General features: G+C 43.6%; 3 protein-coding genes and 1 pseudogene across 7 annotated transcripts; 1 reads left to right on the top strand and 3 right to left on the bottom strand.

Annotated features, from left to right (window-relative positions):
• Positions 1–12: 12 nt before the first annotated feature.
• LOC138204724 (PDZ domain-containing protein 7-like) lies at positions 13–10,082 on the bottom strand. 2 transcript variants are annotated; one of them, XM_069160161.1, is made up of 18 exons: positions 9,868–10,082; positions 9,247–9,348; positions 8,899–9,124; positions 7,915–8,052; positions 7,568–7,742; positions 7,302–7,478; positions 6,729–6,876; positions 5,514–5,574; positions 5,232–5,409; positions 4,843–5,069; positions 4,595–4,759; positions 3,835–3,950; positions 3,612–3,703; positions 3,086–3,177; positions 2,767–2,838; positions 1,622–2,233; positions 1,307–1,407; positions 13–807 (listed from the first exon to the last, which is right to left on the bottom strand). In XM_069160161.1, exons 3-18 carry the CDS (start codon positions 9,059–9,061, stop codon positions 664–666), a joined length of 2,661 nt encoding a protein of 886 aa, XP_069016262.1. In that variant the 5' UTR covers positions 9,062–9,124; positions 9,247–9,348; positions 9,868–10,082; the 3' UTR covers positions 13–663. The 2 variants fall into 2 exon arrangements, with proteins under 2 accessions (XP_069016262.1, XP_069016261.1); XM_069160160.1 differs by having other exon boundaries at positions 9,247–9,342.
• Positions 10,083–10,346: 264 nt separating this feature from the next.
• Positions 10,347–13,249, bottom strand: LOC138204723 (peroxiredoxin-like 2A; annotated as a pseudogene).
• A 1,770-nt stretch (positions 13,250–15,019) lies between these two features.
• On the bottom strand, positions 15,020–20,730 carry dydc2 (DPY30 domain containing 2). Of its 4 annotated transcripts, none has more exons than XR_011178817.1 (7): positions 20,663–20,730; positions 18,546–18,708; positions 17,546–17,968; positions 17,146–17,331; positions 16,088–16,216; positions 15,760–15,882; positions 15,020–15,156 (listed from the first exon to the last, which is right to left on the bottom strand). XR_011178817.1 is itself a non-coding variant. In XM_069160158.1 (7 exons), exons 1-6 carry the CDS (start codon positions 18,940–18,942, stop codon positions 15,817–15,819), a joined length of 999 nt encoding a protein of 332 aa, XP_069016259.1. In that variant the 5' UTR covers positions 18,943–18,959; the 3' UTR covers positions 15,020–15,156; positions 15,805–15,816. The 4 variants fall into 4 exon arrangements, 1 of the variants encoding a protein (XP_069016259.1); XR_011178816.1 differs by lacking the exon at positions 20,663–20,730 and adding an exon at positions 18,911–18,959; XR_011178818.1 differs by lacking the exon at positions 20,663–20,730 and adding an exon at positions 18,911–18,959 and having other exon boundaries at positions 17,212–17,331.
• A 27-nt stretch (positions 20,731–20,757) lies between these two features.
• Positions 20,758–27,763, top strand: LOC138204878 (sodium channel protein type 4 subunit alpha A-like). The gene is made up of 3 exons (XM_069160435.1): positions 20,758–20,846; positions 27,032–27,332; positions 27,611–27,763. The coding sequence occupies exons 2-3, from the start codon at positions 27,081–27,083 to the stop codon at positions 27,761–27,763; spliced, it is 405 nt and encodes a 134-aa protein (XP_069016536.1). The 5' UTR covers positions 20,758–20,846; positions 27,032–27,080.
• The last annotated feature ends 26 nt before the right edge of the window (positions 27,764–27,789 follow it).

The following is a 27,789-nucleotide window of genomic DNA, read 5'->3' as shown; positions in this document are numbered from 1 at the left end:
TTCCTCCTTTAACTGTAATATTGCACCAAATAACATGCATTCAAATGTAACATGGTGTAAATTCGTTGGTTTTTTTGTGGTTTTTTTTGTTGCATGAGTTGTCAGGAACACATTTAGTTAAGATGATATTTTGTGGTTTGGTGCGAACACTCTGTTGTCGACTCTGAACGGCTCACGTCTGCCCCCTGCAGGTCAAAAATGTGACTTCAACTTCACATGAAAACTACTTTATACGTTCATTGCACAGAGCGTTAAAAGGCACTCGAGTTAACAGTTCGTCATTCTGCAACATCTTCAGGAGCATAAACACACACTGTTGATCCGTGTTTGAGAGTTTTATACACTAACGGATGTTAGTACAACATCAAATGTAAAAAGAAGATCATGTTCTCGACAGGCACTAACTTCCTGGGTGGTGATTAAAGTGACATATTAAGGCATCGGGAGAATTCTTCTGAGAGGTCGTGTTTGTGCTTCTTCTCTGCAGGTTGTTTACAGTTCCCAGTGTCCATCTCATTGTTCCCAGACCTCAGCACTGTGTGAGTCAGTCAGTGTGTGTGTGTGTGTGTGTGTGTGCGTGTGTGTGTGTGTGTGGGCTGGTTTACAGGTTTTTCCAGTTAAATCCCAGATTTTTGTTTTTCCTACATTGCTGATGTCTCTTTTTCAGAGGGCTTTGGGGACTTTGACCACGAACAACATGGGATCTTTGGCCTTGTTGCTGAAGGCTTTTCGGATGATGTCGACGGCGTGCTGATGGGTGACGCCATGCAGAGAGACTCCGTCCACGGACACCAGCTCGAATCCAGCCTGGGGCGCAGAGAGATGAGACATGAGATCCAGTCAGATACGGTAACAGATCAATTCAAGTATATTGAACTTAAGTTTCCTTGAAAGAAGACCAAAAAAAGTAATTTAATTTAAATATTCGTGCTTGCTTACCAAAGACAGTAATGTTACTTCAGATACTTTCTCTTGTACTAAGATCAACTGATAACCGACACATTTCTAATTTGACAAAAAGTTTAACTTTAAGGAATTTAAATTATTTTTACTTGGTTTAATCCATCAGTTTTCTGCTGCTAGGATGAGTGTCGATTGTGTCCATTAAATTAAATACATTAAGAATTATTGTTTTATACCGCTACAAAGCACAGAAAATGTGATGGCATAAAAAAAAAAATTAAAAAATTGTTGTCCATATTGTCCATCATACTTTGGACAGGACGATCATCCTGTTTGGTAGAAATAATGTAAACTTTCAGGCTTCAACGCTGCAGAAACTCGTATCTGTGACGGGTTTTGTTACCTTCAGCACTTCGCAGGTGGAGGCGGCTCCTCCTGGAAAGATCTTCTCGATCTTCACCACCGGCTGAACCTTGGACTCCATCCCACCAGATATACTGATGCCTGCGGCGTCACAACAACAAGTCAGTGAGGTCGTTCTCAAAAACTCTTGGTTTGTATAATTTATACTTTTAAATTGGGAAAATGTTGTAGTTGTAAATAGATTTAAAAAAAAAAAAAAAAAAAAGGCGTAAAGACGAGAAACGTATGAAAACAAACATGGTTCATAAGTAAACTCTGATTCTGCCAGGCCGGATGTAAAAACAGAAACGTTTACCCAGAGACTGTTTGGTCTTGGAGATGCTGACAGTTTGGAGCTCGTACGGCTGTTCGGTCTCGGCGCCGTTCAGTCTGTTCTGAGAGGAAACCCGATGTCCGTTCATCCGTTCGCTCTCCGCCTGCTGATCGGGACTCGAACCGAACACCTGCGACAACAAGGGTCGACTCCTCCGGGCGGCGCTCTGCAGCGTGAACACGCTTTCTTTACTCCCGTCCGCGCTCCTCTCCTTTCGGCCCTTCGAGTGGCCGTTCCTGAACGCCGGCCGTCTGCGGTCCGAGCTCGTGTCCGAAGCGGAGTGCAGCGAAACCTCGTCGAAGTGGACGGAGCGGATGGTGCCGATGTCCGTTCGGAGAGGCGGGCGAGAGTCGGCGCCGCGCGCCAGCAGCCAGTTGGGGAGCGGCGGGACGGCGGCGGGACGGCGGAGGTCGGAGGGCTCCGCGTCGTACCCGTCCACCGGTATGTCCAGCAGAGGCGTGAAGGACCTGGAGGTCGGCGGCCGCTCCCCGAACCCCCGCGGCGTAGTCAGGCTGAGCTTCTCCAGTTCCTCCAGTAGGTGGCTCTCCTTCTCCACCTCCTCGGTGTTGTGGAGCTCAAAGCCTCCCATGTAATCTGGAGGCAGCACAGATGTTGGAACAGTTTTCATGTTTTGTCTTTTTTTTTTTTAAATTTATCTCTGGCTGTAGTTTAAAAGGTTTCAGTACACAAGTATGGAAATCCATTTCTGCATGATAAAAAAATAAAAAAAACATTCATGGCAGCATCTCATACTTTTTTTAACATACTGGATCAGAATTATGTCTCACTGTCGCACAACTTTGACTTGACTTCAGTGTTTTTATTGTTATCGTGCCGAACACTTTGTGCAGTTTTCACCTTTTTCTTGACTAAAACTGCATTTGCAGAGAGAGAGATGCTATTTTACACTATCGAGATGATTTCTATCGTTGACGTGAAATCGCTGAAAGAATTACATTTTCAATCATCAAGACCACATTTTAAGGAGAAAGAAGAGACTGTGATTCTGAGAAAGACTGGATTTAAGAAAACCCGAGATTTCTCAGAACAGCACACATGACAGAAATACAAAAAAAAAGAAATCAGATTAGAACTACATGGAATGATTTCGTAGAGGAGGAACTGACCTGGGATGGGAGTGATGAGGCGCCGTTTGGGTGCTCGACCGGACATAGGAGAGCGGAGAGGAGGAGTTTTGACTACAACGAAGAGACGAGAGGACGCTGATTCACGGAAATGGCAAATACGTTAGTAAAAGAATTACGTTTTACAGAATAGAGCTGGAACTACTCTACTCTTTTTTTCTGTTTCATGACTCGGACAAAAGGACACGATGTGAGAAAATGAGCTGAGGATTTCACAGTGTGGCTAAAAACCTGATTCCAGTGAACGAACGAGCCACCAAGCAGCTCAGTGACACCTTCCTCAGATAATTATCACACTCACTGGAGCGATACTTGAGGATGTTGTAGGCTTCCACTTCAATGGCCGTCACCATGTTATTGAATAAACTGAGATCCGGAGGGGGAAGCAGCATTCTGAGAAACAAGACAACAGGGGAGGAGAGTGAGAGGGGAAAAAAAACAACAACCCGCTGAGTCATTGTTCTTATTGTGTCACATTGCGAAACATCGTTAGTTCGACTTCAGGGTCTTAGTGAGGAACGTTTGGGTTTGAGATGATTATCCTGAAAAACCCTTAAGCCCCTTCTGGCAGCGTTCGTAACACTTGTTTGTTTGTCTGGCTGTTTACATGTTGGCTGATGACACGGAGTAAACACACTTTATTAATTACATTGCAGGCATAAAGAAAATCTCCAAAGCAAATGTATATTTCTGCATATTTTATCTGAAAATTCTGATGTAAGATGTATAAAATATATGCTTTCTGATCATGTTATCGCCTTCTGATTATCACCAATTTCAGACAGGGATTTGATCTAAACATTCATAAAGCCTCACTTCCTCCTCACCTCACTTCTCTCAGCAGCAGCAGCTTCTCCGGTCGGTCCAGCACGACCAGCAGGTGGCGTATCAGGTTCTCCACCGACCGCTCTGCAACGTACTGCGGGGGGTCAAAATCAGCAGTTTAGTGAACATTAAAGGTAAGAGAAGTTTTACGTCTTGACATTTACAACTCCAATGTGAAATATTTTTCACGCCAGTCTGTCTGCTGTGAACAAAGCTTCCTTTTACCCTTCGGCACGTCTTCATCACAGCGGACACCTCCTCCTCAGCCAGCAGCCGGCGGGCCATGTCCTCCACCACTCCCAGCATCTCTGAATTTGGCATCGCGTTGACCTGTCGGCCGTCTAACGAAATTACAGAGTGGATTCAGGTCACGACGTCTAAATTGAACCTTGATGTCGCTTAATGACACAGTTGCAGTCCTCACGGAGTCTTTAAGATCTCCGTGTTTGTTTGGGGTTCGCTGCTGTTTATCATCACTGAGAAGGGACAACGATGAGATTTCTCTATTATCAACAAACCTCAAAAGAAAGGAATTAACTGATCGTGTGATGTGTTGCCAAACCCGACGGATCTTATTTCTGTGTGTGTAGAGCTCAATTGTTGTTTATAAAAAACAAAACAAAACAAAAAACCTCGAAGCCACACTGGTGCCACTCGGTGGCGTGCTCCTTCGTGAACACAGTTCACCATCTTGCAGCTGTTTCTTTGGCTCAGAGCACCAGATCTACCATGTAATCCTGTTTTAGTTTGATTAAACAGTTTAAAGCTATTTTGAGAAATGAAATTGCTGAGTCACTATTTGAATAAAACTATATACGTGACCCTGTTTTGTTTTTAAAGATTCACGTGTTGGAAGTAAAGGACAAAAAGTACAGAGATGGACAGGAGGAGAAAATATACAACCGTGTCAGCCTATCCTTGAAACAATCAATAGAAAATGATTGAAATATCTTGAATGTACTTTCGGATGAAGAACTGCTGCTACCTTTGCCAGCCTTGTCCTTGGACGGAGACTTGGAGCGCCCCCTGGAGGTGTCTCTCTTGCGTCCCCCCCTGAACAGCAGGTTAACGAAGGTCTTGGAGCGCTGCAGGGTGCTCTTCTCCTCCGGGTCCTTCCCTTTCTGCTTCTTCTCTTTCTTCTGCTTGATCTCTGCGATGGAACGGAAACAGCGGGTCCATCACCGCTCGAATCTTCACACGAACTCGTAGAAACTCACCTTCACGCCGGCTCACCTGCCACAGTGACTTGGCTCTGCGACCGGCTGATGGGCCGGCTCGGTCGGCTGAGGGCCAGCAGCACGGCCGTCTTGGGCGACTCCGTCCTCCCCCGGCCGTCCTCTGCACGGATCATCGTGTCCTTCAGCAGGGTGGTCGGTCCCAGGCTGCGAGTCGTGTCCGCGCCGGTCCTCTGAGACGGGAGGTCCGTCTGCATGGCGGTCTCAGTTCGGTCGGACTCAGACCTGGACATAGAAACCACCACGATCATGCCCGGTGTGGTTGGCGTGTCGCTTTATGTGCTTCAAAAGCCCGAAAGCCAGTGAAATCAGCTCTGGTATTTGTTCGTGTTGCTTCGAGATAAATGTGAGAAAAATCAAACTTTGATTAAACGATCTGACGCCGACCTCTGGTCCTCGGTGGAGATGCAGACGTCCACCATGTCTGAAGCAAACGGCAGGCTGGGCGGGAACATGACCTGCGACAGGCCGCTCAGGGAGCTGACCGGAGTCCCCGACGACAGAGAGGAGGCCGAGGAGTTGGACTCTGAACCCTGAGAGGAAGATTTCTGAGTGCCGTTGGCCACTGAGGGAAGAAAACACCAGAACATCTAACTCTCATTTTATCGAAATAGGACACGATTGCAGCTTTCAATTAGTCTAAGGTTTAAAAACAAAAAACATGCATACATTTATTGAGCCACCTGTATTCCGCCACCATCTCTTTATACGCAGGGTATCGACCTGCTTCCTGTGAAGATATGGACACAGATATGCAAATGAGATACAGTAGAGACGTTGAAACTTTTATGGGATGGCTATATTTGATAAAAAAAAGAGTAACCTTAGACGCAAACTTCGACCCCGTCGTCTCCGAACACATCTCCCCTTCCTGACTTTCTAGTAACCTTTGATCGGCGGGATGCGTTCTAACTCCCGCACAATGGTTCAGTTTCCACGGGACAAAACTAAAACTCGCACCGAACACAGCGATCAGCACCCGATCCCGGCCGCCTGGTGAATAATGCACACGGCCCGGCTATTTTTTAACAAGCGCGAAACCCAACGCTGCGACAAGTAAAGTGAGCGAGGGATATTACGACTGCGTGCCAGCTGTCGGGCCCCTGACGCACACACACACACGCACACACACACACACACACACACACACACACGCACACACACACACACACACACACACACACACACACACCAGCTCCACGCCGCTCGTGGAGTTCGCGTTCATTTCTTTTTCATGTGTGACAGAGAGCTGAAGATGAAGAGGTAGGCGACAGGTCAGAAAGTTAAACGCATGTCGGGTCATCTGGCCGATGCCGTGAGGAAAAAGCCGACACGCTTCTAATAACAAAGAGTCGTTATGGAACGTGATCCAGCTCGTCTTCAACACCGAACGTCCAGCATACGGTTCAACACTTGACCAGCAGATTACAGGGGCTGGAAGTTTTATATCACGCTGGATTACTTTTACTTTCTAGGAGGTTTTTCTTTAAATGACTTTTGGTTGATTTATGATGGAGAAAAATGAAAAACAATAATAATTTTTTTTTTTTTAAAAAGCAGTTTCTTTAGCCACAAATGCTTCTGTCCTGTCAGCTGAAATGTGTCTGTTTAATTAATTTTTTTAAACTAAACTTTTAACAATATAGAAAAATACTTCATGGAAAATATTACATTTTGATAAACGGCAGCTAAAGTTTAAACACAACTCCATGATATTCCATAAAACAATCCAATCCCCTGACTTTCTCTGTCTAAAATTGATCATTTTACGATGTTCCAGAAATTCATGGACCGGCGGGAACCCTGTGGTTCAATCTTTTGTGCGCACGTGTAAAAACAAGAAATCTCGGTGGAGGATTTAACGCTGCGCGTCGCCGCTCTCACCTTGATGGTCAGCATGATCTGCGTGTGGCTCTTCAGCACCTCCACAGCGCTGCTGTGGCTGATGTCCTCGAAGCTCACTCCGTTGGCGGACAGGATCTGGTCCCCCATCTTGATACCGTTCTGCTCGGCCAGGCCACCTGGATCCAGTCTGAGACAACGGAGACGGGGAGAGATTCAGAGCTGAAACCACAAACTGTTTTCTTTACTTTTTCAAACGCTTCCCGGTCTTTGAAAAATGGAGGTTAAACTGAATAGTTTTTGGTTTCAGATTCTTGCGCGAACAAAACAAGACATTTGTCACCAAAGACCGAGTAGTCGTATTTTACTACTCTTGTACAGCAATTTAATAATGAGGAAAATTATCCGCAGATTAATGGACAATAAAGTAATTATTAGAGCCTTGTTTTTAGCATTTTAAGCAACAAAGACTAGAAAACACTGAGGAAGGAGTGCGTGTTACAGTTTTGAGGAGAGATTGTGAAGTCGTGCAAATTTTTACGCTTATTTCCTTCCTTGGTAATTCCATGTGTATTTTTTTTTTTTCCTTCTTTCCATGGCGGCGGATGCACCTACTTGGAGACATAGATGCCCAGACCGAACTCCTTTCCCCCGCGGATGTTGAAGCCCAGGCAGTAGTCGTCGGAGGTGGTGTACAGGTGGACGATCCTCCGGAGGGCGCTGCCCGAGCTGGTCTCCGAAGGCGTCCGCCCGCTCTCCTCCACCACCATGCGCCTGTGGATCAGGTCCACCCTGAAACATCAGCAGCACGCACAACTGAGTGTTACTTCAAAACCCCGTGAAGAAAATAATAATAATCAACATCGGTCTCTCTTCGTCACCAGGTGATCTTCTCCTTGGAGTAGCGGATGCCGGGGACTTTCCCGACGCGTCTCACCACCATCCTCAGCCGGTTGTTGCCCGTCAGGACCTTCACGGCGCTGCTCATGGTGATGCTCTCCAGGCTGACGCCGTTCACCTCCACCAGTTTGTCCCCTACAAGCAGACCCGCTTCCTCTGTAAACACACACACACACACACACACACACACACACACACACACACACACACACACACACACGTCACAACTGCAACAAGAGTCATCATCAAGATAGTAACAGATGACAAAGTCTCTTATTGCATCACACGTCATCATCATTATCAGTTTTCGGAGTATTTCCACATCTACCTGCTGTGCTGTTGTCCTCCACCTTACTGACAAAGATGCTGAGGCCGTGCTCGGAGCCGCCGCGCACGCTGAAGCCCAGCTTGCCGTCCACACTCTTGTCCACTGTGATGGTATGGAGGTCCTCGCTATCGTCTCCGCCTGAAACATATCACACGGGTTGTGTTTTGATAAACAGAAATTTTCACTAATCTCAGAGGACATCATTTTTTTTTTTATTTTTTTTTTTTTACTTAATATCGTTACTAACTTATCACTGTCCTCTTATTGTACTATCAATCTTGCTGGAAAGCTCATTGAGAAAAACTAAAGCTAAAAAAAGTGTGTAACTCGCAGAAAAACAGGTGCACTGAATGATGTCTTTTTTGTCCTGGGTTTTGTCTCTCAGGCATCTTAAGAGGTTCCCTATCGTATTTTATCCGGAAAAAAAAATTGCAGTTACTTGATTTTTAAAACCTGCAAACGTCTTTTCTTTCCCTCAGGGTTCATATATGCTTTTATTTACAGTTTGTATTCCTCCAATAAGATGCTGGAGTTGAATGTTAATCTAAAGCACGGCATGTAAAAATTAAAATACTCTATTATCTACTGCACCATAATGTATCGGGTCTCTATCAGTGAAACTAATGTGAATATACATTAATTTACTTGATTGATTGATCATTATTAAGAAAATCATCATCTGCGATTTTGTAACTTAGTGTAAATCTATTTTATTGATTGACGAAGCTTTGACATCAACCTTCTGTTGAATTTTTATTGGATATTGTCCTACATTTATCTCATTTTATGTTTGTACTTGTAATTAGTAATTATTTGAGGCTCTTGTTTTTGATTATCTGTTGCAGCCTGAAGCTTCGGTATAAAAAAAAAAAACGTGGCGAGTTTGACGCTCTGATCTTATTTCTAACAGGAATACGAAGAAGTCTTGAGTCCTATTTATGTTTAGTCTCACAAACTGTAGATTGTAACTTGCGTCTCCTTTACCATCCACAGGAGAGTTGATGAGGATGACCCGGCCCATGGGTGAGGAGGATCGGATTCCACGCCGGCGCTGCTCCTTCTTCCGTAAGAGGTTGCGGGTAGCCGTGTGTGACCCTTGGGTCCCGGGGGTCTTCTCCCTGCGGGACGGGTCTGACGAGTGAGCCATGGAGGCCGGCGGGTTCCCCTTTCACACGCGCTCCACCGGGGGCTCAGCTCCGGGTGGAGGAGCCTGCCAGAGGGAAGGTGATCGTCAGGCAGTTTTGTCCTCCGCATTCCCTGCATGCCGGAGCCGAGTACTACATTTTAAAAACGCATGTAGTGACTGTGTCGTGTTTTTAGACGACAACTCACCGATGCAGGCTGCTTTGTGACATGATGACGGACCCTTTGGCTTCCTGGAGTCACACTTTGGCCCATTCCTGCCCATGTTGCATCTCTCTCACCTGTCTGAGTCTCCCAGATAAAGCAACAGTTGTACAGATAAATAAATAAATAAAAAAAAACAGAAATACAAGGACACGTTAAACAACCTGTCAAAGCATGCAGAGCTGCAAAGCCTTTGAAGATAAACTTGCAGCAGACTTAATTATTGGTTGAGAAACAGGATTTAATTGGTTTATTTAAGACAGGCCTGACCCACTTTAGAGTCAGGATGTCACATGGTGTCGACACCATGGTTACATGTCACCAAACTTAACCCGGGTTAAGTGTGTCGTCACCTCGGGGTTCCCCCCTTAAGCCTCTCCCGGTGTTTCAGCACCATGGACAGAGGCGCTAAAACAAGCGTCAAAAGTTGCGGCGGCTTCAAACGGCCAAATGTAACGTTAACACACGGAGACGGTCACGGAGAGTTACGTTTGTTCTCCGTCTTCAATTCCGACACGACGTTTAAAACAGCTCATATTTCCGGCCCCTGCTGTAGAATTATCTGCTGCGTCTTGTCGAAGATAAACGAAGACGTCAAATACTTACCGCACATTTTCAAGCCCATAAACACCGCACGCAGCTCGGCAGCTCTCCTAACGCTCTCTCCTCAAAAGCACGACCGGACACACGACACCGAAAAGTGCCCGTAATGTTCTTTAAATTCATCCCTCATTCTGTGAATAATCCAAAACTGACCGGGGCGGTGAGCGTACCTGAGTCCATGTTTGTGTGAACCTTCCCAAAGCACCTGGCTGGGACATTTCTGACGGTAACGAGGCCCCGCCCTCAGACCGCATTGATTGGCTGGATCGGCGTGAAATGGGAGTGTCTGATTGGATAAATAATATGCCAATCAACTGACAACACGTCAGAACTGAGGAAGTCATTCTTATCATATATGGGTGCAAACATGACACTATAGCTATTTAAGTCAGGACAAAAAAAATAGCCCCTAGTAAACCTATTAGAACAAATTCACAGAAATTAAACTATTTATATTACGTTTATAAAAATGCACAAAATAATTTGTTTGTATTGTGCATTTTTTACTTTAATATTGCAGCTTAAAGTTTGTTTTGAACATGAGGACTGTCCCCCAAACCTTCATTGGGAAAGCAACATTAGCAGAAAGCTACCACAACAGAACAGAAAAAAAACGTGAAATACCAGCCTTAAAAAAACCCATCTAATTCTTACCATGTGGTCATATTTGACCATTTCAACTCAATAAAAGGAAATATCAAACCCAGCTGGGTATTTCACCTTATTTGTGCAAACTAATGAACTCTAAGAGAGGTCACAAAATAAAGAAGATCCTGTTATTTGAAGGAATGAGGTGCCAAAGTTAAGTTACGATGTGAAGGAACAAAAATGTGTTTTTGGCTGAAAAGTTGAAGATTTTTAAACTTCTAATGGTGATATGCGGGACAGATCCTGCACAGTGATGTTGGCTCTGGAAACGGCAGTGATTAATACCAACAAAAAAAAATGTAGAGCACAAAGACATGCTTTATTGTTCAGAAGGTCACGTGGTCTCTTGGCTCCCCTCCCACCCCCCCAAAAAAAAGCACAGCAGTATCACAGCGTATTAAAGGAAACCCGAGTGTTAGATATCAGATCTGCTTCTTCTGTCGAGTTTAAAAACAGACCATCATGAACACACACGGAGCCTCTTGTACGCAGTCGTACCCCAAAATGCTCCCTGGTTTCCAAGAGACCACAAACAATCTCCACAAGTCAAGTATGGACTCCACAAGTTTGTCTTCTTCCACAGGTGTAATGCAAAGAATTATCTCCTCCCTATCGCCTGGAGCTCTTGCGGTATTTTTCTGGCAGCTCGGATCACATCTCCAATGTTGACTTTATCTCCGAACTCAATCTCTCTGTGCTCCAGAAGAATTCCCTGCAGGACAGGACAAAAAAAACCCCAATGAGTAGGTTTCCTTCTGACAAATACACAGTACATTACGATAAATACACTTTGAAATGATTTGTAATGTAATTAAAGTATTTAGTGGGATTGTTGGGTTAAATTCTTGTCATCTTGAATTAGGTTCTACCTGCTGTCCCTGTCCGATGACGAAGACCCCGCCGAGGACGAAGCCTTCTCCCAAAATGTTTCCCGTGAAGCCCTTCTTGAAGGCCCTGAGGCCGCTCATCCACACACCGACGCGCAGGAAAGCCAGGAGACCCAACCTCCGCTCACGGGGCCCATAAAAATGCTTCTGCAAGCAAACCAGAACTCTTGGGTCATTCATGCAGACTTAAACTGATTTGACACGGATGCTGAATGACCTCAGTGTTTTAACTAGAAATGATGCCAAAAAAAAACCCAACAACAAACAACTGGTTGAATCTGGTTTGAACATCAGTGTTGAAACCTCTGTGACTTCACAATAGACCGATTCATAACGGAAAATTAAAAAAAACACAGTCCACCTTTTCATCCAAGAAGACCTCCCCCTTGAAGTATGGTCTGAATTGCTGGACCTCGGTGCCGACGTCCTCCTTCACCACAGCGTACAGAGGGACCCCGAGCTCGTCCAGCTGGGATTTCAGAGAGGACAGCTCTGCAGCCTCCTGCAGCCAAAAGGAACATCCAAAACAATCAGATAATTATAATTCGTTTTTCTTTATCTGCCAGCTACCTGATCCAAATCAGAAAATTGATTAGACGTATACTGTTGTTACAATTGGTCCTTAAAGTGTAATTTTGTACGTTATTTTTCCCACATTTTTGTTTTTTACATATTGCTCACAAATGGCCTTTTATGGCTGCAATTGATTAGTTGCATTTATTTGTGGCTTGTCAGGCTAAAGATCTTCATAAAAGGTCATCTTGGAACAGATAAGTTTGTGTGTCTGTGTTGCGACAGCAGTGGCAGTATTATTAATATTGTAGGCCTTTATACATGTCTATTTATGTCTGTTTTTTGAGCAAGTTACAGAAGAAAGAAAGAAAAAAAATATATATATTTCTATGAAAGAGCCCCAAAATGCCATGTCAGGTTGGATTTGGCAAAAATGTTTATAAAATACTGAAAAATAACGATGTACATGAAGATACCGAGAGAAATAATAGTAAATGAGGGCTTTGAGCTTAAAAATCTCTGTTTGGGGAGCCAATAACTTGAAGCAGTTCATAAATATATGACGGGTCACCTCACACCGTTATATTGAAATTACCTCTCTGCACAAAAATCATCCAGGCCGCCGCACTGCCATGATGACAGCGCCGGAGTCCTCCCACAGAGACCTGGCTTTGAATGTCTGCTTCTCTGAGGAAACAAATGGAGGTAAAAGGGTGAGTTGAGCAACTTAACGGATTCCTAGGAAACAATCGCTCCTTTCAAAACATCTCAGCCCACTTTTAACCATTTAAAAGTAATACATAATCTTCTTTTTTTTCTTCCTTTTGCGTTAGAAAGGAGCTTTGACTCACCTCCTTTTAGAGTTTGGAGCTCAGCCTCCTCCAAATGTTGGAGAGTGGCTTTCATTGGCGGCGTCAGAAACCTGTCGGTCAGGAAGTTCATGAAACCGGTGAAAAGGTTGCGGATGGTGGCCAAAGTGTTGTCGACGACTCCCGACGCCATCACTCTCTTTTTTTCTTTTTTTTTTGTCCGCCTGGTTCAAATCACAGCATCTCGGTTCCTCGGGTTCCTCGGTTCCTCGGGTTCCTCTCTCTACCGGAGCAACAACACCTCTGACTGACTGCACCGCCTCTGAAACGCGCTTTTTAAACTCCAGCTCACTGCTGATCTTCCGATCTTTCCCAAACCCTGCCTCTTTTTCTTTTTCTTTTTTTTAAACTCAGATTGTAATCAGACGGGTTGATTAGACGCAGCTGTGGGTTGTTTTTTTTTTAAATTTATTTTTTTATTTTTTTATCAGCGACTCCGTCATCTCGTCTGCAGACACACAAAAATGCAAAACAAAAAGCGTCTCTATGCTCCAAAGTTGTGTCTCCTCCTCCAGTTCAAAGGTCAACCCAGACTGGAAACTGCAGTTTCATTCCGCATATGGCAGCATTGTTGTTTGCAAGGTTACGGAGATATAATTTACAATACAATAAAAGTATGACTTAATGTAGCTTACAATATTTATGCGGCAGGAAATAAGTCTTGTAATTTAACCAAAACCAGTTTGCACAGTTTGACTTGTTGCTCTGAAAAGGTTTAATCAGATTACCACAATAAAAGTCCCCTCCAAAAATATTGACCTACATTTTGGAATAAATATTGAATAAATTGAATGCAGGTGTGGTTGAGTTCAGGGCGCGCGAGGACTTTGATAAAGGTTGTCTCTGGTTGTTTTCAGCCCTCCACACATATTTACCTGTTGATTATTTGGTTAAAAGTTGTTGTTGTTGTTTTTTCATATTAAAATGTTGCATTTGGAAAAGGGGCCATGACACACACACACACACACACACACACACACACACACACACACACACACACACACACAGAGCTAATGAGTCACTGTAATTTGACATTTCCCAAAACATAAGTCACGAGGCCGTCATTGAACCACCACAGAAATGGGGCCCATTAAGTTGGAAACATTGGAGGCTTGACTGTCTTTTCTTTTCCTCCCCCTCAAGCAGCAGCAGCAGTTAGATCTACAAACTGTAAGTCACATTTTCATTTATTAATGTTTTGGTTTTGCATGGCCGCTGCGGCATGGTTGTGCTTTCCTTGGCTGCCGTGACAGTCTGTCTCTTTCTGACATGCTGTGACTTTGATTTCCTTTCTGTTGAGCTTGGCTCAGTTTTAGTGAACTAACTTTAGATTTTTCAGGAAGATCTACGAACCGCAAGTCTCACTTTAAAAGTATTTTTTTAAAGGCTGCTGTGCCGCTCTCTATCCCTTTCTCTTTTCAAGATGGCTACCTTGCTATGACATTTCTGTCTGTCCTTTCAACATTTCCGCACGTTATTAAGTCTGTCCATACTTAAGTCTGTATGTTCTGTTTGTTTGTTTTTTTACAGTCTCATGTTAAAAGCCTGGTTGTAACTTCACATTACTAATTCTGCAAGCTGTGTTTTCTTCTCCTTTGCCAACAATCGGTCGGTGAGGTGTACCAGATATTGGTCTGCTTGCATCGTAGCTTTAATGGGCCGTGTCCCGAATGCAGAACCTGACGAAGATGTTTTGTTTTGACCCACAGCCCAGACGAGCCCTGAACACTTGGCCCGCTGCCACCTAATCCACTCGAAGATTATTTTATCATGATGTCCTCATCTCTAAAGATGGAAAATAAGTTTTCTGAGATGAACACCCACTGAACCACATATTCACACCTCCATTATGCATGGATTTATTATGCTTTATTTTTGTTTTTAAAATGCAATTATTATTATTATTATTTTTTTTTTAATGTGCTGATACTTGATACACCAATGAAGCTGAAACTGTGTGTATACATCCTTACAAAGTTGTTTTTTTTCTTCTTTTTTGAGGGGTCCTTCTTGATATAGACCAGATAGCCACGAAATCTGCATTTGGTTGCATTAACTTGATTAAATGACACTTTTTGAAGGCACGATTTAACAACAACAACAAAAAAGACACAGGATTGGGTTCTTTGTTATATCCTGGTTTCAAGGTCCATGTTACAAAAGGTTTCTGCATCCAAAATGTTTTGTACATTTTTTTAAATTATTTGTTTTTACTGGAAAAAAGACAAAAGAATAAAATATTGTTGAATATTTATTGATTAGTTTATATTTTCACAAATGTTTACTGAAGCTTTAATTTTATTTAAACTCGTCGATCAGTGGCTCGTCAACCGGCCTTAAGTGGATCAAATGTTGTCGACTTATTTTTCTTCTTCCTGAAAAGCAACACAAAGTGTAGTTACAAATTACTCATTAAGAAACTATAAAAAATTAACTTGTCTAATGATTGGAAACACAATAGGTTGGGGCCCTTTACCCTTTTCACTTTCTTTTTTTTTTTTTATAACAGAAGTTGATCATTTATAAGAAGAGGCCTGCTGCAGGATCTCCCATGATGCACTGAGCTCCCCTTTCACTCCATGTATTTATATACCACCATTGCATCTCATTATCTTCATGCTTTCTCTCTCTTGTAGCCTCTCTTTGGAGTAGCTTTGTGCTTCTGTTGCTGGGATCTCTGGTCTTTGACCTGCATGTTACTGGAACTGTCTATTGTCTCTTGTATCACTGTGCTGTTCTTTTCTTTCTCTGCTCTCTTGGTCGAGGCAGATGGCCGCCTCTGAGCCTGATTCTTTTGGAGGTTTACTTCCTGTTAAAAGGTTGTTGTTTTTTTTTTTTCTTCCAGCTGTCATTCATGTGGGACTTTCCTATGTTAGGTACCCTGAGATGACTTGTGGCACCACATGAATACAATTTAATAGACTGAATTGATCATTACATTACATTTGATCATAAATCACTTTGTTTGCCAGGTCTACCTTCTGCTCAGACCGAGGATTTCCAGGTTCCCCTTGTGAACTCACGGGTCTGTCGCTCTACATGGTTCCCTCTGCTGGAGCCGAGCTATCGGTGCTCTCAGCCGTCTGCTGCCCGTCGGCCTCCTGAGATGAGGTGGCCAGAGAAGTTCTGGTTAAGCATTAAACCACTACGTCTTGTGCTTCCGAACAGACCTTCGGTTCTTGGACCCAACACTGCTGCCTCCTCAGGGCCAGTTTCTCTTATCAATACAAAAGGGCAAAGAATAGAAAGGGAAATATTCTGGATTTTACAGAAGAGAATGAGTCGGCCGACAGAAAGAGCAAGCACCTTTTCTTGTTCTTTTAGAGGAGAACTCGATTTTTGTGTCTCCTGTTCGGTTTCTGTCGTCTCTGGTTTGAGGTCCTCCCTCTGTAAAGCTGAGGCCGGCTCCACCTGGATGGACTCCTCTTCATCAACCTGGTGGTGGAGGTTACAAAACCAGCTCCCAGTTTGTGTTTGATGGGGCAGAAACCCTCTCGAGCTTTAAGATTAGACTCAAAACATTCCTTTTTGATAAAGCCTATAGTTAGGGCTGGCTCAGGTAGACCTGAACCAACCCTTAGTTATGCTGTTATAGGCCGACGCTGCTGGGGGACCTCGTTACATGCTGAGCTTCTTTTCTTTCCTCCTACTCTTTAACTGACTCATACCTCACCATCTTTTTCTCTCCCATAGTTTTTTCTTATTATCTGTTGTCTCCATTTAGTTCCCTCGCTCGCGTAGTTTCTGTTCTTTCTTTTGCAGATGTCCCTTCAAGGAGCTGCATGTCTCCACCAACAGTTCTTCTCTTCTATCTCTATGCTGTCCTTTTCTCTCTCTGCTCTCCTCTCACCCCAACCGGTCGAGGCAGATGTTCTCCACCTCTGAGCCTGGTTCTGTCGGAGGTTTTCTTCCTGTTAAGAGGGAGTTTTTCCTTCCTTCTGTTGGAGGTTTTTCTCCCTTAAAGAGGAGGTTTTTTTCCCTCCCAGCTTATGTGGGACTTGTTGAATTGTTGGGTTTCTCTGTATAATATTGTAACGTCTTGCTGTAAGGACGTTAATGTGTTAAGTGCCATGAAATAACCTATGTTGTGATTTGGCGCTATATAAATAAAGTTGAATTGAATTGAATTGAAAAGTAGCAGGTTAGATGATAGAAAACGGGATAATCCTGTCAGTCTGTCTTTCCTCAGCCCTGACTCCTGTCTGTTTGCCTGGATACCCTGAAGCATTCTGGGAAAAGCGGACATGCAACGTGCTCCTTCTCTCTCCTGACCTCATCTGGCCTGTGAAGCTTCATTTGTCTTTGGCGGTATTTAGTGGTATAAGTCTTAAATTATCCGGGTAAACGCAGTCATGTTTGATCACCTTCTCTTCATCTTGGTCTCCTTCTGTCACTTGTTTTTCCTCCTCCTCCTCTGTTTTCTCTTCTACCTGATCGCTCCTCGTAGACTCCTCTTTGACCTCGGTGTTGAGGACCTCGGAGGAAGAGCCTCTGGTCTCCGCAGGGTTTCCCTCGGGGGACTCCGGACTGGTCACCGGTTCATCTGTAATCTTCACCAGGCAGACTTAAGCATCTGCTTAAAACCATTTGATGAATATTTCAACGGCATGCAAGTCATGTACAGAATTGGAGCTTGGCACCCTGTCCCACCAACAGAAACTTCCTCGGCAACAATCATGGATCAAAACCACAAGAGAAAATAAAATATCACAGAGGTGGCCACCACCAGCAGAAACACAGATTTAACATTTAGTTTTCTTTCACCTCCTGTTTGATGTCCTTTTCCTGATGTTGGTCTGTTGGATCAGCGGTGTTCAATTCCTCTTCTTTCACAGGTATGTTATCCTCTTCAGCTCCTGGTGATGCTGGTGCATCTTCAGACTCTGTAGCTTCCTCCAGCTTCAACAGCTCCAATGCCTCCTCTCTGGCTTTCGCCTCTTCCTCCAGCTTCACCAGCTGCAATGCCTCCTCTCTGGCTTTCGCTTTCGCCTCTTCCTCCTGCTTCACCAGCTGCAATGCCTCCTCTCTGGCTTTCGCTTTCGCCTCTTCCTCCTGCTTCACCAGCTGCAATGCCTCCTCTCTGGCTTTCGCTTGCGCCTCTTCCTCCTGCTTCACCAGCCGCAATGCCTCCTCTCTGACTTTCTCCTGCTCCAGCTCCAGCTCCAGCTGGGCCAAGTTGGCCTTTTTCTGCAAATGAAAATGTAGCTCATTAACGAGGCTTCAGACTGCGACTGAGGAAAAAGGACGTTATTGCACGTTTTATTACACAGGACAGCTGTAGTTTAAGAGAACTTTTATTTTTTATAAGCCTGAGGCAGCCATAGTTCTCCATACAGTTTCTGAATTCATCTTGAAAGTAAAATGTGAGTGTGTTTTTGCTGCAACGGCGCCTGCAGGCTTTATATCTTTTAGCTTGATGAGCTTAGACTGTCTAAGCCTTGGAGCTGGCCGAGGTGGGGCACGTTTTTTTTTAAACTACTTTATACAGTTAAAAAAATAAATTTCCTGCGTTAATGAACCATATTTTTTTTGTTTTCATTTGTTATGTTATAGTATATTTTAAAGTTTACATTTAAAATATCTATTCATTTATTTTAATAGAAATACACTAGTTACTTTCCACTTGTATGTCGCGACATTTTGCAAACACACTTTTGAAGAATTAGACTCAAATAGGCATATAAATATGATATCTCTCCCTGGTATGGTTATAGATGTTGAGTATACCGCCCCCTGCTGACGAGAAACCCAAACGGCAGCTCACCTCTGTCTCGTATTGACTGTTGGAGTCCTGCTTGTAGAGCCAGTGCGCCAGGTATAGGATCGGGTCCGGAGGTCGCTGCTCGGCCACTTCAGCGATTCCGTCCACCAGACACTTCCCCAGATGTTTTTTTACGTACTCGGAGTCCATGTTTTCAGTGACGACACTGTTTGAAAGGTAAAAGTGAACCGATGTAAAACGACGGCGTCAGTTAGTGTCGGTTAAACAGGACGTTTAAAGTTTAAGTTGATTTTTTTTTTTTAAACCTTTTGCAAACGCATGGTTTTATATTTCAAAGTGTTCCGTTTCTATCGCGAGCTAAACGTAACAGCTCATTTAACTCAGTAACCAAGAGCAAGAAGACAAACCTTTGTTTTGGTTTTTTCCCCCCACTGCGCATCCGTGTGTAGCGGTAGCGTCTCTATGGCAACGGTGTCACATCATTAATCCTCCCCTCAAGCTTTTGAAATAGTTCCCACTCACTTCGATTAATAAAAGTCAAAAAAACTAATAACTATTAGTTAATTTACTTTACTGTAAGAAGATGATATGAATATTAATAATATATTATTAATTATATTATTGAACTGGAGAAAATACTTCACAACAGACTTCCTGCTGCGTTGCTTTGGATTAATTTATAAATTAAAATCTTACAAGCATTTGTTCTTGTAAAGTCTTTATTTTCTATTTATATTCTCACCATTTCATTTTGCTGCATATTTTTTTGTTTTTTTTGTTTTGCTTTATTCATTTGGATGTTGTGCATATCCAACACAAAATCCCCCCCCATGGGGATGAACGGGATTTAACAAGGGCATCTTTAACATGATATGTTTAAAACTCAGATTTAATGGGTGATGGCATTTTTTTCTTTTGTATCTGTTTTGTGTGATTGTTAGTAACTCAGCTTTGAGGCTAGGTTTTTCTAATATTTAGTATAATTACATGTGACACCGTGTCCTGAAACTGGGGCTGTTTTCTGTGACACGGGAGAAGGTGGAAAAACTCTAGCAGGCTCCATTACCGAGAAACAGATGACACCCAGTTAACATTTGTAATCGCGTATATCATTTTCCTTGTATAATCATACTACACACCTTTCAGCCAAATATAGCCGTCACATCGACAGGAGGACTCCCCTAATCGGACTGTAAAGTGTACTGATGCAGTCCGGTCCTTTTCATTTTTAGACCAAATATAATTAAATATTATCTCCTTTTTCATGGTGATATAATGTGACCTTTGACAGCTACAGTCCTTAGGCTGCTTATCTTATTTGTAAGCCAAAAACAACAGATATTTCTGGTCCACACGTGAGCTTTGTCGGTCCTAATAATATTATTAAGAAGGTGCGTGAAGTGCTGATATCTCAATATGGTGCTCGTAATTTTTTCAGCACATCTTTGCCTCAAGGAGAGATCAAGAGTTGCCAACAAAACAAACAGACTGAAAGTTTCAAGCAAGACTTTAAACGAAATGAAATGAAAAGTCGCCATGCTGCCCTCTGCTGGTTGTATCGGCAAAACAATTCTTTTAATCTTTTCAATAGTTTCAAGAGGTTGTCTTTTAGGACATATTTCTTCAAAAGAACTTTGTGGGGTCTCGGTCATATTTGGGAATTTTACTACAAACTGCACATATGGACTTCTTTACCAGAAATAATCAGACGCAAGATGTTCACATCCTGACAAACAAGAATTGAAACTGATACACAAATAATTAAGGGCCGTTTAATCTGCGTGTTTTTTTTTTTTAGTTTTTAATGGTGGTACAGGCATTGTCATTTATGATGAAACGAACGCAATTTAGCAGATGATCGATTTCAAGACATCATTGACACCGGAAATGTGATCAAACGTTACTGTAATTGTAACACTATGAACACATTTAATCATCCGCATAAGCAATTTAAAGCGGATCTTGATGGAGGAACAGAAAACAAGTTCAGGTGGGACCAGAGATCCACGACGCTCGCAGCCGAAATGAAACCATCCAGCGGGACTTCTGGTTTTATAGAAGGCTTTTTGAAGGCTGTAAATGAGCTCGATCGACCAGCTGTGTGGGAACGGGACGCGTTTCCGCTGCTTGAAGTGTCAAGAGGTCTGATCTGATCCTACCTGGAGTGACTCCTCCGGTTTCACTGCAGGACACCACTCTGCGTCAGCAACAGCTGTCCTGCGGCCCCGCGCTGGCTGCCGCGAGGGGAGAATTACGTCCTCGGTGGAAAGGTTGGACGGAAGACGATATTTTTCCCCCCAAAGATTCTTGGATTGTGTGGAAATATTTGTTTTACCGTGCAAGGTAATGCGTCCGCCGCCGTCCCTCCGTGAGCTGTTGACTCCTGCAAATGAACTGCAGGATAGAAAATAATAATAATAATAATAATAAAAAGTTGCTGTCAGGCTGCAGGATGAAGAGTTTCATTTGCAATTTAGGAATGGCTTTGAGGATTATTTACGTTTTGGTGTTGTCTTGTCTGGGCGTTTAGATTTGTATGTTTCCGTTTCTCGGAGTGAAATGGATTAATATGGTGTCTTCCTGATGTTAAGATGGCAGGCTCGTAGTTTGACTATTTTATGTAATAGTCGGATTTTCCCCTCCTTCTTAGATGCACAATTTTCCCTCAAGTAACGAAGAAGTATTTGGAGGTTTGATAAAGTTGTCATTTTAAAGTTAGTTGCTTCTGCACACTGTAAATTATTTGTTTCTCTCTCTTGGCAATCAATATAATTAATTGCACTGACAAAAAAACTGAAATGCCAAGTCCTGTTTTAAGATTGTTCCAATAATAAACCTGTAATTGAGCTCCAGTCCAATGTGGAATTGGTAGATTTATGGCTTCACAGCAGTGTTTTTAAACGTGTGTATGAGCAGGCATGTGGATGTTGGTGTTGTGCAGGTGCAGTGGTGACCCACAGTTTAACTAAATGCTTCAGTGTGACAGTGAAAGAACAGGGGCCGCTCTTATTTCTCCACCTGCCAGGTGAAGATCTCCTCTCAGGCACATGGCTGTAATGTCCAGTGTGGACACTTTGCAACCTTTCTCATCCCCCCACTATGCCTCCTCCCTCAGGGACAGTGTTTTATTTTTAGCCCATGTCTTCATGGCAGATGGGCAAGATACCGTGATGCTGTGGATGCTCATGCCCCACCACCGTTTATCTGCCGTTAATCCGTGTCGCCCAAAATCAGAGGGTGAGGGACTGCGGAGATAAACTGGCTCCATGCAGGCAAAGCAGTTGGTTTTTTTTGGACACCGTGGAAGACGTATGTTCATATTAGAGTTTGTCCAAAGGTGCACCTGCAGCTCTTATGTAACAGGACGGTCTCCTACAGTGGAGGCCCCAACAGCTGAAATCCCAACATTGATGAGGCCCATTAGGGTGATTTTAACATTTTAGAGTGACTTTTGTTTGCATATTCCATCATTTCTCGTATTTAATAGTTTTAAATTATAATTCAGGGTAGATCTCATCTATTACGTGTCATCACAAATGTAGGTCGATGTCATGAAATACGGTTTTTTTTTTGGGGGGAGGGGGTTTGACATGCAGGATGTGCAAAGATGTGGGGAGAGATCTGTTGTATTCCTCTGCCTGAGTGTGTTTGTGTGTCTTGCATCACATGTTCTTGGACGCACAAGGTGTCGGTTTTGAGTTTCTTTCACCAAGTGAGCCCATGTGACTGCCTGGCCGGGGTCTCTGTATTTTCCACAGCATTCAAAAGGTGAAATAAGGTTAAAGACGAGGAAAACCTTTTTTCCAAAAATTTGCAATCTCATTTGTTCATTTCTAAATACAGTTTTCTTGTATTTGACATCCAGTTTTGATATTTTTTCCTCTTAGAAACGTCACGTGACGGAAATAATGATTTTTGTGTTGTTGTTTTTGTTTACACTCAGTTTTAACTTGACGGTTTCAACGTCAGCAGCTCCTTCGTGGATGTCTGTGGGGTTTTTTTAGGGCTCGCTCCGTGTTATGAATATGATAATAGCTCCCTCTGGTCCTTCACAAGCTGGACAGAAGTTCCTCCGTATCACTTCCACATGTAATCTACTCAGATTTCTGTGCAGTGGAGTGCAAAGGCCAAATGGGTCAGTTTGAGACTACGGAAATATGTTTCGAGAAGTAAAAAAGTGAAACCTTACAGTTATCGCTCAACCCGAATCAACTTTATTTACTTTATTAGTCATCTGCTGGGTCAGATCCAAGACTGTGTGACGATCTCTGTACCTAAAGGCTCATTACTCTGTCAATAACCTCATGTTATTATGCTGTCATTATCCAGGAGGCCAAGACAGTTGCGTTCAAACATTTATCTCGGCTCCTGGCTGTGGTCAGCTGGAGACACATCGCTTGGCCGTGTTCCTGAATGAAAGTGGGGATTTATAAATCAGACCTATACGTCTCCGTCAGCGACCTGACCATCTGGCTGCTGCAGAGATTACACTGGGTCTTCACAGCTCTTTGGTATGCCGTGACAGAAGCATACCGCGAATGGCAGCAGCTGTCCTCGAAGCAGCAACATAATGCATGTTGGGAAATAGTGCGACCGTGCCTACTGTACACACATCTGATCAAGACATATAAAAAAAAAATAAAAAAATAAAAAAAAGAGTCAGACTCAAAAGAATCTAACACTGAGTGGTTACCAAGGGGATGCTGGCAATTTCTTTTCTTTTTTTAACTCATTTGAGTGAAAAGTTGTGATTTCGTCTGGTAGCAGACAACAGGGGGAGAAAGGCTCGTTTTAATGTGGCTCCCTATAGGGTTTGAAATACAAAGGTTAACGAGTGGGTGACAGGTTGTTGAAGCAAAGCAGGGGAGAAGAGCGGCAGTGTTGAGATTTGACCCCGTGAGAAAGCAGAGGAGCAGGAGCAAGGCAAATGTCAAAGGACATGCGGATAAAAAGCTCCTTGTTTGCTCTGCAGATCTGTCATTTACAACTTAACCACATTCCTCAAGTGGTAAAGGTAATGAGCACGCTGGGGGGAAAAATAACATCTGCCATACGGCCACGGGGACTCGTCGTTGACCTCCCAGCGTCTTCGGGGGTGGGGGTGGGGGGTGGAGGCGGCGGGGTTAAGCCAACAAACCATTATAGAAATTAAATTAAAAGTGGTCTCAACATTTTCCAGACTGGACAGATCTAGATTTCCAAGTCCAAATGTCACATGATCCAGTCTGAATGCTTGACTCAAGACCGGTGAACTAAACCTCTTCTCACCCTCTCTCACCCCATCTCTCACCCCCCGCCCCCCTCTCACCCTATCTCTCACCCCCCCCTCTCACCCCATCTCTCTCTCTCCCTCTGCTGTATTAACTCACGCCGCCCCTGTTGACAAAAGCCAAAAAGCTGGTTGGGTTTGTTTCCGGAGGTGAATATTGGCATTCACATTCCGCGGTCGGCTAGTGTGACGAGGAGGTGTCCACATTACCCCGTCGATATACTCAGCTGGAATGTTACAGGTCATATGGCCCTCACTGACATGCAAGGTGATATATATATTACTGTCGGGGAAGGCTTCTGAAATCTTAACATTCCCCCCTTCCTCTTCCTCGGTTTGCCAGGACCGACCGAGCACGCTCATGTAACGAGTTGTCTTTTAATCCGGCTCCTCAAAGGGAGACCGGCGTTGGCAGTAAGTAATGAATAAATACATTTTATGTTATGTTTTTTATTTTTTTATTGTTTTTTTATTTTGTGCTTACACTGGGGAAATATGGTCCTTTTTTTTTTTTTTTTTTTTTTTTTTTTTTTTTTTTACTCCTCTACATTTATTTGAAAGAAAACAGATTTTTACATAAAAACACACAAATAGCAAAATGCAACACACCGTTCAGATGAAACCGGTGTTCCTGACCGACTGACCTCTGACCCCTTACATACAGGCCGTGTCTGGTTGACAAACTACCTCACGTTATGTTAAAACTAGCTGTTCTGTAGAAGATGCTGAATATCCTAGCCTTGCCTGTGCCCTGAGCTCTTGCGTGTGCAGAGACACACACTGATAAATGCAGCCACAAAACTTAACCTGGTTGCCAAATCATATTACTTACCTAACTGGGGGTGGGAGGGGGGAGACGACAAGGCAACAACCTACTCGAGAGGACTTTTTAGAGATTTGGCTGGCTTTCAATTGAGGCACCCTGCTCCTTTTAAAAAAAGGACATTTGATGGCTTCAGCAGGAATGATGTCATGTAACGCAATCAGGAAATGTTCCCCCATAAGCTGCGGAGAAACGCATCCATTCTCAGGGTGTGTATTTTAAGGTTGGCTTGCGGTGGAGAGCAGCGGGGCCCACGGCTCACAGGACGGGGGTTTTGAAACGGGATGATGAGAAGGGGAGGCTGGGTGACGGGAGGAGTGGGAAGGTGGAGGGCGGCCCAGGTTGTCACAGAAACCGTGCTGGTTGAAGGCCGAATGAGGACCAGTGTGGTGGTTATTGTGTCAGGTGTGTGTGTGTGTGCGTGTGCGTGTGCGTGTGTGTGTGTGTGTGTGTGTAGGAGTGATTAGGACCGGGGGAGGGGGAGGGGGTGGTGTGTGTGTGTGTGTGGGGGGGGGGGGGGGGGGGCTGTTGATTAATGAGGTTGATGATTGCATGAAAAGAGGGGGATTTTTAACCTGGAGTGTCATGTAGCAGGGTGGTAGGGGGGCTGTGAAGTGCTTGTAAGGGGGTTGCAGAGGCGGAAGCTCGGTGTGTTTGAGGCCTCCCCCTCCCACCCCCCCGTGCAAAATCAAGGGTAGTAGAGAGAGAGGAGTCGGCTCGGTAAGATAAGCTGGCATGCTGTGCTGTTTATCGGAGGGATGTGAAGCGCAGAGCGAAGACTCAGCCAGGAAGGAATGAGCAGAGTCATCGGGCTTCTGTAACACGACGCTCCGTCCTGATTGCTCGTAACAGCTGGGCAGCCACCGTATCTGTGCGAGCGTGTGCGCCTCCTCACATGTGTGTGAATGCATCATTTTATGTTGGAGTGGGTTGCTTTGAGCAAGTATTACTCTTCATTCACGTCGGTGATCGGTAGCTATCAGCGAGCATCAATCTGTCTATCCAGTCATGATGGATGTGTAGTCTTCTTTGTCTGCTGCCAGCTCGTTTGTTTTGGTGATAAATGCCATGTTATTTTGTGCAATCTGTGTATTTTAGTATCATATAATGTATTTTGTGGATTTTAGGTCCTGATTAGGTGATTAATCTCATCTATGAAGGACTTCTCTTTCTCAGATTTTTACTACGTTAAAGTTCATTCAAACAACTTTCTTTAAATCTATTTTCTTAGTTTTAAGACCCTTTTGTTGCCACGTGTGTTTTTCTCCTCCTCCTTTTCTAAAAACATATAAAAGCTCATTTGTATATTGTTTTTCCCATTTAAAATGACACATTTGCAAAAATATATATTTGGCAAATATTTGCTTTAGTTGAGATTTGCACATATGCATTTATTGGTTGATTAAAATCTGCACCGAGGCTGGATGATTTATATTATTTTATCCATGACGGTTGGAGCCTAACATTAGCTGCTCCAGACAAAAGTGATCTGGACCGGTTGCTAAACACATCAAAGGGCTGTAAGCGAATGCCACCTGAACTCGATATGGAGCGCCTGCTAAACTAATAAGTAATCTGATGTACACAAGTAATGTCATGGTGTCTTTAGAACGGTGGGAAAGTCCGAGCTCTCATCCTCAGTACGTCGAGTCATTTTGTTACCATCTTGTCACTTTTAAGTGCTCGTGGTGCAGCGACGGGTTGCCGGGCCAGAGATCGAGAGGCTCGGAGATGTAGGTCACGGGGTGCAGGGCGGGAACGACAGATCAAAAGCGGCTCAGGCCTACAATCATTACAGACACTCGGGACACGTATTGAGATATAAACTTTTAGCAAGTTGCCCCTTGTCACATCGTCACACGTTTATGTTTTGAGCAGCTCACCAAAGAGCCATTTCCCCTCTAAATATTTCAGATTGTAGCCATTTGATTAATTGTCTGCGGTCAGAAGAGGTGATATTAATACTTTACAATAAGCAAAGAGAAAAATCAACAAACATATTCACATTTGTGTCCATTTTCCTCTCACATTAATCCTTTGATAACACTATCAAGAAATTAGTCCATGAAATGATCATGAGGAAATGATTTGGTGACTTTTTAAATTATCATTAACAATAATGAATCTTATGAAAGTAATTAATTTTTTTTTATATCATAAATCGAATATATAAAAAGAATTGTAATGCACAGATTTATTCATTTATTTTATTATTTATTAGATAAATTAAATAAGTGAATTTTCAAACTTAAGAAAAGCTTCCTATTAACCTTCTGTTGGTTGTGTAATTTAATTGTATCATCTCCACATTAGTTTCTACTTTGTGAACTTTGTGGGTGTGACAGCTCGGTGATTTCTAAATGCTACAAGTTGATTCATCTCAAAACTGTGCTTGATGTACCGTGTACCTCCCCCCCACACCCCTCCCCCCTTCAGCTCCTTCTAGGGAAACCCCGGTGTGGCGGTATCCCCTCGCGATGCAAAGATGGCGACCCTGCTCCCTCCCCGAGGCACCTATGAGTTCCGCCCCTTCACCCGGGAATCTCTGGCGGAGATCGAGAGGCTCAAGGCGGAGAGCAAAAAGGCAGCAGAAGTAGGCCACGAGGAAGAAGAGCCGCCAGCCCCAAACGCTGACCTGGAGGCGGGCAAGAGTCTGCCCATGATCTACGGAGACCCTCCACGAGAGCTGCTCAACACACCTCTGGAGGACCTGGACCCCTTCTACCAAGCACAGGAAGTCAGTCTGAGCACATCTGGCTCTGCTGAAACACACCGTGCACACGTGTGGTGTTTAATGAGCTGACGTAACCTTAAAATATGACGGGATGTGTCACTTAACATACATTTCTGCTATTACAACGTCATGCAGTATCCCTTACAGAATGTATACCATCTCATTGGTGGCATGCAGGGGTTACTTTAAAATTGTATGGTATTATTTCAAGTTTGTCATCACTGAGTATTTATTGAAGTATTATTTCGGACTACATCTTTTATTTTTTTATTTTTTTTCAGACATTCATTGTGATCAGCAGAGGAAACACAATCTTCAGGTTCAACGCTGAACCGGCCTGCTACATTCTGAGCCCCTTTAGTTTGGTCAGAAGAGGATCCATCAAAATTCTCATACATTCATATCCTTTCAATTATTGTTGTGCCAGCATTTGAAATATTTACCTAGAATAGAAAGCGAT

This window comes from Embiotoca jacksoni, unplaced genomic scaffold (genome assembly GCF_022577435.1).
Source record: "Embiotoca jacksoni isolate LCO1_2020_lvr unplaced genomic scaffold, fEmbJac1.0.p SCAF_26, whole genome shotgun sequence".
NCBI lineage: Eukaryota > Metazoa > Chordata > Actinopteri > Embiotocidae > Embiotoca > Embiotoca jacksoni.
This window is presented reverse-complemented; position numbering and strand designations above follow the sequence as displayed.

What these genes read in the sequence shown, in the direction of transcription:
- dydc2 (XM_069160158.1), bottom strand. Translation starts at nt 18,942, where the DNA reads ATGCGCAGTGGGGGGAAAAAACCAAAACAAAG. An exon ending in GAGACCAAGATGAAGAGAAG is followed by an intron (nt 16,217 to 17,145) that starts GTGATCAAACAT and finishes CTCCACCACCAG; the next exon opens with GTTGATGAAGAGGAGTCCAT. An exon ending in CTCTAAAAGAACAAGAAAAG is followed by an intron (nt 15,883 to 16,087) that starts GTGCTTGCTCTT and finishes ACCTCATCTCAG; the next exon opens with GAGGCCGACGGGCAGCAGAC.
- LOC138204724 (XM_069160161.1), bottom strand. Translation starts at nt 9,061, where the DNA reads ATGGCTCACTCGTCAGACCCGTCCCGCAGGGAGAAGACCCCCGGGACC. An exon ending in TCCAAGGAGAAGATCACCTG is followed by an intron (nt 7,479 to 7,567) that starts GTGACGAAGAGA and finishes CTGATGTTTCAG; the next exon opens with GGTGGACCTGATCCACAGGC. An exon ending in AGATCATGCTGACCATCAAG is followed by an intron (nt 5,575 to 6,728) that starts GTGAGAGCGGCG and finishes ATATCTTCACAG; the next exon opens with GAAGCAGGTCGATACCCTGC.
- LOC138204878 (XM_069160435.1), top strand. Translation starts at nt 27,081, where the DNA reads ATGGCGACCCTGCTCCCTCCCCGAGGCACCTATGAGTTCCGCCCCTTC. An exon ending in CCTTCTACCAAGCACAGGAA is followed by an intron (nt 27,333 to 27,610) that starts GTCAGTCTGAGC and finishes ATTTTTTTTCAG; the next exon opens with ACATTCATTGTGATCAGCAG.